The sequence below is a fragment of the Mesoplodon densirostris genome, chromosome 4 (assembly GCF_025265405.1).
Source record: "Mesoplodon densirostris isolate mMesDen1 chromosome 4, mMesDen1 primary haplotype, whole genome shotgun sequence".
In the NCBI taxonomy this organism is placed as follows: domain Eukaryota; kingdom Metazoa; phylum Chordata; class Mammalia; order Artiodactyla; family Ziphiidae; genus Mesoplodon; species Mesoplodon densirostris.
Genome location: NC_082664.1, coordinates 93,477,388 through 93,487,779, shown reverse-complemented (window position 1 = coordinate 93,487,779; position 10,392 = coordinate 93,477,388). Strand labels below are relative to the sequence as shown.

Here is a 10,392-nt window from a genome sequence, read left to right as displayed (position 1 = left end):
CAAGTCTACAGTTGCTCCCAAAGTCCACCGCCTCAATTTTGGGATGATTCATTGTCTATTCAGGTATTCCAGAGATGCAGGGCACATCAAGTTGGTTGTGGAGATTTAATCTGCTGCTCCTGAGGCTGCATGGAGAGATTTCCCTTTCTCTTCTTTGTTTGCACAGCTCCTGGGGTCAGCTTTGGATTTGGCCCCGCCTCTTCATGTACGTCTCCTGAGGGTGCTGTTCCCTTTTGGGAAGCCTGAGGTCTTCTGCCAGTGTTCAGTGGGTGTTCTGTAGGAGTTGTTCTACATGTAGATGTATTTCTGACGTATTTGTGGGGAGAACGGTGATCTTCACGTCTTACTCCTCTGCCATCTTGAAGGTCTCTCCATATTCTTTTCCTTTATGGTTTCACAGGATATTGAATATAGTTCCCTGTGCTATACAGTGGGACCTTGTTGTTTATCCATTCTATGTATGCCAGTTTGCATCTGCTAATCCCAAACTCCCAATTCATCCCTCTCCCACCCCCTCCCCCTTGGCATCCACCAGTCTATTCTCTATGTCTGTGATTCTAGTTTTGTTTCATAGATAGGAGAAGGCAACTTAATTCTACCTTTAGTTCTTTTTCAAAACCAAGTCCCATTCATTCATATCATATCCCAAGAGGGAGTGATGGACACAGAAGCACAACCAGGCAATGTAACACACTAGGGCTCTGTCTGTGGCTAGAGAGGTTTAGGTCTTTCCTTAACACACAGAGTGATAAGGAAGACTGGGATGAGGTTTTAAAGTTGCCATCATATCACCATCTTGAAAGGAATTTAATGCATTTATCTGTTCATTCAACAAATATTCTTTGAGCTCCTATTATTCACAAGGAATTCTTCTATGTGTTGGAGATGTGAGAGGGGCTAGAAACTGAAGCAGAGAGGCAGAGAAGTTGACTACAGCAGCTTTTATTATCACTTTGTTTCCTGGGAGATCTTAGTGACTGCAGCATGGAATAAATGGGGCTCTCAAATAGGATGCAATGTAGGTTTGGATTGCAATGAAACTCCAGGGGTGAAACCTTAGCTTCCCAGAAGACACCAGGGAAGTGTTATGGATACAGGGAATGGCTCCAGTGTACTGCAAACCAAGATCTTGAGTGAGATTTTATGGCAGATAGATGAGGTGATGAAATGAAAAGTACTTTTAACTTGTTGTCAAAAGCATGGTTTTGAATCCAGCCCTGACTCCAGTTCTAGTTCTATGAATTTAAGCAAGTTTCTCAGTGTTTCTGAATGTGAGTTTATTCATCTATAAAACTGAGACAGAAATATTTTCCCTTATAAGTTTGTATTAGTTATCTATCCCTGTGTAATAGACTATCCTAATAATTAAGTGGCTTAAAACTATAGCGATACTGTATATTTATTCTGTGAATTCACTGGGCAATTTTTCTGCTGATCTGCTAGGATCACATATGTGGCTGCATTTAGTTGGTGGCTTGGTGAGGGTCTCAGATTAGCTGGAACATACTTTTTCATCCAGAACTTCTGCAAGCCATGGCCATTTCAGGGCAGCATCTAAGAGGGTGAAGGAGGAAGCTGCAAGGTCTCTTAAGGCCTAGCCTTGGAAGTCATACAGTGTCACTTCTATCATATTTCTATTGGTCACAGGAAGCCACAAGACCAGCTCAGATTCAAAAGGTTGGGAAGTAGACTCCAGTTCTTGATGAAAGATGATAAGAAATACTGTGGCCTTATTTTTCAACCTCCTATAAAGTGCTGGTGAGGATTAAATGAGATTATCTATGCGAGGGTATTGTTTTTCTGCTATATGTATGTATGGTTTTTGGTAGCGTCATATATGCATTATACTTTTATAACTGCAAAATTCTACAACACTCAGTCAAAAGCTGGTTTTTGATGATATAGCTGGTTGTATTATAAATGATCTATTTACCACCATCAATGGATCAATGGAGGGAATTAAGACTACATGAGAGTCCATTTAACTCATTTTGTAAAGAAATGTTTTAGTTTGTAGTGAATGGCTTAGTATCTGATTTTAGAGTATGCTTCCTATGCTCTTGGAAATTGTTTATCTCAATAAATTATAAATATCCTCAAAAGTTCTTGAGATGGTATAGGGAACACATGGACATTTTTTTTGTTTTTGTGTATCTGACAAACATATATGCTCCCGGTTTTTGGTAATAGTATTTCAGTCATTCTTTATAGAGTAACCCCTTTCCCATGACATGCATTCTTATTGGGACCATCCATCAGGATGCTCCATCATTCTCTGGCCAGGACTGGGAGCAGCTTCCTTATGCTACCTAGGCCAGTTGGACCCTAGCTTTTGAATCTGAACCCTGAGTGGGGTGGCAGAAGGACCAAATGATTGGAATCAATTCACCCAAATAGTATCACCCTGAAGAAGGTCTCCATTTGTTTCTGCTGCCTCTACCCAGACCTGCCTGCACTGGTCCCCATATAATTCCAACGTCAGGGTCAATGAGCCCTCTTATAACCTGATAATACTTGAAGCAGTTTTTTTGCTTAAATTGTCTAGAGTTAGTTTTCTTGCTTGTAGATAGAGAACCCTGCTGACACATGTATTTAATCAGGGGATATAAAGTGATGAGAATGGTCTTGAAGCTAAAATATCCGAAGATTCCAACTGATAAAACAACAGCCAATGAACTAGTTATCTTTTGTAACAGTTTTTAGGACACTGTACACATTTCCTTGAATAAGGAATGTGACCTTGGCTTTAAGGATCCATAATCCATCTAGGAAGAATAAGTACAGTGATTAAAAAAATAGTTTAGCACAACAATAAATATGCCAATTATCAGTGCCCAGCATAATGCTTGGCACATAGTAAGCATACTACAATTATGTATTACAATTAATAAATTATTAAATGAATGATTCAGGTAATAAGTACAATGAAGTTTGAACAAGAGAGAGATATCATGAGCAAAAAGCCCTCATGAACAAGGAGGGATTTGAGCAGATTCTCTTAGGATGGGTAGAGTTTTTTGAAATGAAGAGGAGAAATAAGGGAGTTCTAGCCCCATGGACTTATTTTGCAAGGAGTATGATAAGTTTAAAGAGAGGTGGCTCCTGAATCACCTGACATCAAGAAAATCTTATTGCAAATACATAATTTTCTTTATTTGCTACTGAATTTTGGTACTGGTAGCACACTGCTCTAATATATGTCGATTGCCTAGATAATGGGTGTATTTCTTACATATTTGAAAGAAATCTCTTTCAGTAGTTATGTTTTCTCCCCCTTCTCGCTCCAACACTATAGTTAAACCATGAGACTTATTGTCTAAAGAGGGGAATATATGGCCTAGGACTCCCACTCAATAGGAAGAGGAACTAGAAAGTCTCTCCTCTACTCAAGGAAGGGGTCAAGGAGAAAAAAAGAGAAAAAAAAGGGCCAAGGCCTGAAGCAAGCATTTAATCTAAATCTCCTTTAGAGGCGAAACCCTGGAAGGCAGTTTAGGGTAAGGTTAGAAGGTAATAGAGATGTTCAGAAATGTTGGAAGGGGGGACTTGCAGGGCACCAGTGTTCACTCTTTGCTTCGTGGGCAAAATCCTTAGAAAAGCCCTATGTTTGGCTGCTGCTGTCCAACCCGTCACTGAGGGAGGACTCTAAGAGAGAGTACAGAGTGTCTCACATGCTGCTGGAGTGTAGAGAAAGCAGGCAGTTTCCGGATTCCCCAGAGGGTACAGAACAGTCCAGAAAACTGGTGGGCAGGGCAAGGCCTTTGTGGATCTCCAACAAAGCCCTGCTTCTCCTGAGCCATGGTCCCTCTGCCCAGATTCTTCTCCCAGTCTGAACACCACCCTTACCTCTCCCTACCTGGGGAGCTTTTAAAGATGCCTGTGTCAAGGCTCCACTCGAGACTATTTAAATCAGAACCTCCAGGGATTGAGTCCTGGTGTCAGATTTTTTTTTTCAATTTCCCAGGTCATTCTACTGTATAGCCCGGGTTGAGAACCACTGCCCTAAGTAAAGTCTAGTCATGTGTTTGGATTTAAGTTAAACATCACTTCCTCAGGAAAGCCTTCCCTGGTCAGCCAAAACCTAGGTCAAGTACTCCGTTATATATCCTCCAAGCAAACAACCAGGACTTCTTCTTGGCATTTAAAATTTGAGTCATCATTTGTCTCAAGTCTGCCTTTCCCTGTAGACTATTATGTGAGGGAAGAAACATTTCTGCCTTGCTCACCCAGTAGCTTGGTTCAACCACACACCAACTGGTACACAGTTCGTGCTCAGTAAATGCCTCTTGAACAAAGGCTCGCCTTTACTCAGCCATGGGTGTGTGATCAAGGCTCCAATTCATGAATCTGGTAAGAGAATTTTTGCAGGTGAGGACTCAAACTAGACCACATACTTATAGGGCTGTGACTTTAAGTGGGCTCATATTTTTGACAGTTTCACTGTTTTTATCTTCGAGATCATGGTGTCATAACAGTTCAGCAGGCTCATCATCACCATTGCAGCCCTGTGTGGTCATTACTATTCCTGTCTTGCAATTGGAAAGAAGTTAAATAACTTGCCCAGGTCCCTATACCCTATTGTCTGGGCACAAATAATCACAAATAAGGAAAACCCCTTTCAACAGGGTTCCTGTTTGTGCTGCGCTCTTATTTCTGGCTTAACAGCTGGTGGCTACTACAGGGGGATTTTCTGGGGGTCTCCAGTACAAGTGCCTAGGGCCCAGAGTGTGATTTCCTGCCCATCTACACCATTATAGGGTGCAGGCAACATGGGGCCTTATCTATATAAGGATACCATAAATACTATATTCTTCGAAGTCACTGTACCCTGCTTGTCCTGGAGAGGCAGCCTTGTGTGTGTGTGTGTGTGTGTGTGTGTGTGTGTGTGAGAGAGAGAGAGAGAGAGAGAGGGAGAGAGAGAGAGAGGGAGAGAGAGACAGACAGACAGAGAGACAGAGAGAGAGAGAGAGGGAGAGAGAGAGAGAGAGAGAGGGAGAGAGAGAGAGAAAGGGAGGGAGGGAGGGAGAGAGAGAGAGAGAATATGAAAGTTTGGGGAGGTGAAATAGGGTCTAGGGTCTAGGGTCGTCCAGGAGAAGCCCAATCTTAGCTGTGGGCTGGGGAAAAGGACCGCCCCTTCACTGCCTCCATCCCAAATCCCAGGTTCCAACATTCACAGGCCTCTGGGTCAGAATCCTACTCAGACTCTTGGAGCATCTTGGGTTCAGCCTGGGTGACTTGAACCAAGGCTCAGAACCGCGCCTCGAGTGGGCTCTCGACGCCGGTGGCAGCGGCGGAGCCCCCTCCCGCGCTCGCACAGCAGCCCTGGCCGCGTCGCGCCCCCGCCGCGCCCTGCCCCGGCCTCCGGGCCTCCGGCCTCCGCTCTGTGCCCAGCCCGAGAGACGCAGTGAGGCGGCGCCGGGGAGACGCGGGCAACCGAGACGCGTCTCCCCTCTCGCCGGGGCCGCTGGGGACTCCGAGCCGCCGTCTCCAGCGCGCGTCTAGGTACAGGTGGCACAGCCTTCCGCGCCCGCAGGGCTTCCCAGATCGCGGGGGAGGCTAATCTCGGGTCTAGACCTCCCAGCCGCACTGCGGGTGAAACCGCTACTCGACTTCTTCCCATTCCCTCAACTCCTCACCCCAAAACGCGAAATCCCAGGCCGGGCAGGACCCGATCACCTCTGCCTCCTCCCACTGCGCTAATCCTGCGAGAGAGGGAGGCCCCCGCGCCGAGGCGGTGGCTGGCAAAGGGGAGTGGAAAGGGAGGATGGATGGGGCCGAGGGGTGGGGTGGTGATGAGGGGGATGTAGGAGGGGGTGTCATTTTCTTTTTCTTTCTTTTTTTAAAAAAAGTATTTCTCTCGCGAGAAACCGCTGCGCAGACGATACTTGAAGAGGTGGGGAAAGGAGGGGGCCGCGGGAGCCGCGGCAGAGACTGTGGGTGCCGCAGGCGGACAGGCGGCCACAGCTGGGACAGCTGCGGGCAGAGCGGGGCAGCGGCTGCCGCGGCCAGGACCGAGGAACAGCTGCCGCCGCCTCGGGAGCCGGAGCCGCCACTTCTCCAGTGGGTGCAGCCGGGGTCCCGACAGGGGTCGGGCGGCCACCGGGGCTGGAGCTTCAGCCACGGAGGCTTTTGCGTTTGCGCCGCACTGAGGGCAGGGACAGGGACTGGGGTGAGGGGCTGTCCCGGAACGTCCAGAGCTGGCGCTGGCCCTCCCCTGCCTGACAGCTTCCTGGCCCGGGGCTCCCGGTGCCGGGCTCGGCGTCAGATGCTCGGGGGGCGGTGGCAGTGCCCGGAGCCGGCCGGGGACGGCGCGGCGGGCTTCCAGCCCAGCGGCTTGGCGGAGAGGACAGGCTGGGGAGCTGGGGTGTCAGAGCGCGCGTTGCGCGCAATTCGTGCTAGTAAAAAATAAACCCAGCGAGCTTGCCCCAGGGTTTAGAACTGTTCGGGACATGGGTACTTTGCGGCGCTTTTTTCAGGCGGCGCCCGGGAGGCCGAGGGGCTGGCTAGAGCCGCTGCCGCCGGGGGCCTGGGCTTTTCAGCCAGCTGTGGACCAAACGGTCTTCGCTTACCCAAAGTAACTGCGCCACGCGCAGGCGGCGCGCGGGTTGGGCTCGGGAATGGGGACCCCGAGGCTTCAGCATCCCGAAGCCCTGAATGTCTCCCCCGCTTCGGCGATTTGTCTGTTGCAGCTGGCAGGGGCCGCCTGAAGTGGGAGCAGCGCCTGGAGAAGGCGGGAGGAGCCCGGCCCGGGGGACGGGCGGCGGGAGAGCGGGACCCCGGCGGCGCGGCGCGCTCCAGGGCGCAGCGGCGGCCCCGGACCGAGCCCGGGGCGCGGCGAGAGGCGGCGGGAGCCGGCGGCCGCTCGACATCATGCGGCGAGGGGCGCTGCTGGAGGTCGCCCTGGGATTTACCGTGCTCTTAGCTTCCTACACGAGCCATGGGGCGGACGCCAATTTGGAGGCTGGGAACGTGAAGGAAACCAGAGCCAGCCGGGCCAAGAGAAGAGGCGGTGGAGGACACGACGCGCTTAAAGGGTAATGGAACGGGCCAGCTCCTTTGGTGTGGGTGTCCCCTCCCTCTTCTCCTGAGTATCAAGATCCAGAGGAACTGACAGGGTCGATTCTCGACAGTAGAAGGATCCTTGACAAGACCTCCTGGGGGCACCTTAGAGATGCAAGGGTTATCCAGTTCTCGCCGCGTTTGTGGCTAAACCACCTTGCCTCTACGCTTTAAGGATTTCTGCCCCCGAGGAGAGGTCATGGCTAAAAGGAATCTTGGGCCATTGTCGAGGCTGATTTTGGGAGGCGAGAAGGGTTCTTTGAGGAAGAAGGGGAGGAGCTGCGACTGAGAAGAGGAGCAGCCCATCCTTTCTCTTCATACCAATTCCGGTTGTGTTTAGGGAAAGTACTTGCCTTGTGGGCATCTTTGTAGATGCTCTGTTTGTAAGGGAGCAAGGAAAGAAAGGGATTTCAGGGACAGACAGTCAGAGAAGACAAATAGTTAATGGTTGGTTCTCCTCTAAGTTATGCTTATTAAAATTAGGGACTGAATTTTCCTTTCAGATGTCTACACTGGAAGCAGAGCAGGGCAAGTGTTTCTGAGAAGTTGTTTTGCGGTTGTTAGAAGCTCTTTATTTCATCCGGGCAGTAATGCTGCTGTGGCTGGCCTTGAAGGAGTGTTTTTAACCTGTGGTGTGTGTTACTCAGATGCAACTGAGCATTTCACCACCTTCTTATGCCCCTATTACAGAAAATGTTTCAGCAGAAAATATTTAAATCAGGCAGGTTGACTTTATAAGGATTGCCAGTTCCCTGAATTGAAGAAGGGTGGGAATACACTTCCCTTAAAATTGTTCAAATTGAAAATGAAGTATCTCTTTCTGAGAGTGTTTAAGTTCAAGCCTCCGGAGAAGCAGCAGGATGGATTGTAAATGATCCATTTTGTCTCCTTGGAGGATCCTGTAATGAGCCTAGACAGTAAATACACAGAGGTTTCTATTAAGTTCTTATGATTCTCATTGCTGCTCTTTTTTGAGTAGTTGTGTAGTTTGATTATATGACCCTGAGTGACCAAGTGATGGTGTCCATTTGGATATGTGGCTGGACATTTCACATATTCTTTTTTGTTATGGGCTGTTTTTATTATATATATGTGGTGACATTTGTGTTTGTATGGCCCAGGTATGGGAAGGAAAAAGTACAGTAAACTGAACGGACCAGTTTTTGAGTCCTGCTCTAGATCTGGGACGATATGATTGTCAGAGCCAAGCACTTAGGCCGTGGTGAAATATGCATGATTTTCTGACCCTAGGAAATAGTTATGATTAACTTAGTTCCATCTTGGCCTTTGTGGAAAATAAATCACGGATTCCAACAGTGCTGGAAAGGAAATTTGCTTATCATGTTAAGCCTGATACTGATCAGGCAGCAGACATGTCTTGCCCTGTGTGCACGGCCCATGGCCAGTTCAGTAGATGGACTGAAACTGATTTTCACCCGTTCTCAAAAGGACCTGATTTAGCCTAGCATTTTAACTTCAAAAAATATATTTCTGCCATATATATTATATTAACAGCTAAGCCTAATGGCATTGCTCCCATAGAGAGAGAGAGAGGAAGTAGGGGTTTAATTCTGTGGATGAAGGTCTGCAGGGAGACATTAGGCCTAGCCAGACATTTGTCTCGTCTCTATGTGCTATCACCAGCCAGCGTGTTTCCTCGGGAGGCCCTAACTCAATGTGAAAACAGAAACTAAGCCTTACTTTATTGCTTAACAGGCTGTCCATGCTTTTACTCACACCAGCACTTAGTTCTTCTGGGTTTTACATTTTTTTAAGATTATAAAGAAACACTTCTCTGTGTTATAGTATTTGGTCACTAACGTGGACGTTACCTTATTGCAAACTCTTCAGAAAGCCTTCCCCAAAACATGGTATTAATAGATCAGTAATTATGAGTGTTCCTAATTCTCATGTTATCTATGAGATTTTGCATACATATGAAAAGTTTAACAAATAATTATAATTAACCTTTATAGCATAACAATATATATTAATATGCTATAATAATGAACTATTATATAGTTCTTATGTTATCTAAGATGTTATATGTATATAATATATGTATTATATACATATCCTTGGGGTAAAAAATAAAAATTTTAAAGGATATACAATTAAAAATATTTAATTGTAAATACCTCTCAGACACCACTGTCTTATGTATTTTTCTAGAAATAGTATAATACATATCCAAATATATATATATATATATATAATATATATGTATATACACACACAGATAGATATGTGTGTGTATCCTTTTTAATGCATGGAATATACCATACATACTGTTCAAACCTTGCTTACTTTTATATATCTTTAGTGCATCCATCTATCAACTCATAGGGATCTACTTCGTGCATTCTCTTGGCGTATAGAATCCCATAATGTGGCTGGAACATTTCCCTAATGATGGCTCGTTAGTTTATATGAAATTTTTTGCTGTTACCAACATTCTTCTACTTGCATGTTTGTGTACATGTGAATATTTATATGTAATATAAATTAATAAAGGAAAATAGAATTGCTGGATCAAAGGTTTACCCATAAGTTTTAAACAAATGCCAATTTTGATCTTAAATTTGAATAGCATTTGAGATGTATTCTCTCTGCTTATTGCTATTACAGTCTCACATGAATAAGTCTTTTAACCACACCGTGCTGTATAAATCATCAGGAAGAGCAGTTGTGTGTTCCATTTTTCCAGTTATTGCTTAAAACTTCTATTTTTGCGAGTTAAAATATTACCAGCTTCAGAACTAACCTCTCTGACTACAGTAAAACCTGTTTACCATTTTGATGCACAGTTTATGAAGTGAAAGTGATTTGTAACCCCTAAGTCCGCCTGATGCCCAGTTGGTGGCAGCAACTTTCAGCACCTCACTAATATTTCCTCTAGGTAAAAGGTGCTTTAAACTCATCAGTGTCTTCCATGCGTTGGTCTGGGCTCTCCTACAAATTACTGCCTTCTTCTCTTCCTCTGATGTGACATGTGACCACAGAATTTGCCTGGGTATTCTTCTTGGGATATGTATCCCTTTCCTGTCAGCTCCTTTGCATCCCAGACAGGGACCTGCGTGGTTTTTCCCTCTTTGGGTGAGTAGTCCTAGCCTGTCTTGCTCTCCTCCCATCCTGTTGCAGGTGTTCTTTTTTTTTTCCCTTCTCACTGGGCAGCAGAAGTTGTTCCACAGTGGAAATTTAAGCATCCTCAAGTTTCTTCCCAGCTTTCGCTGTGTTTTCTTAGAGTAAAACGCCAATTTCTGTTTTTACAGGAAATCCTTTTTTTAATGGAATGAGTGTGGTCCCCAGTCACTCTGAAAAAATTGCATTTCTCTG

At 46.0% G+C, this 10,392-nt stretch overlaps 1 protein-coding gene across 1 annotated transcript in view; it reads left to right on the top strand.

Annotated features, from left to right (window-relative positions):
• The first annotated feature begins 5,877 nt into the window (after positions 1-5,877).
• FBN1 (fibrillin 1) overlaps positions 5,878-10,392 on the top strand; it is a 254,966-nt gene continuing 250,451 nt past the window's right edge. The window contains exons 1-2 of the mRNA XM_060096792.1: positions 5,878-6,057; positions 6,687-7,031. Coding sequence (XP_059952775.1) covers positions 6,868-7,031 — 164 coding nt within the window. The 5' untranslated portion in view covers positions 5,878-6,057; positions 6,687-6,867. The remainder of the gene's footprint in view (positions 6,058-6,686; positions 7,032-10,392) is intronic.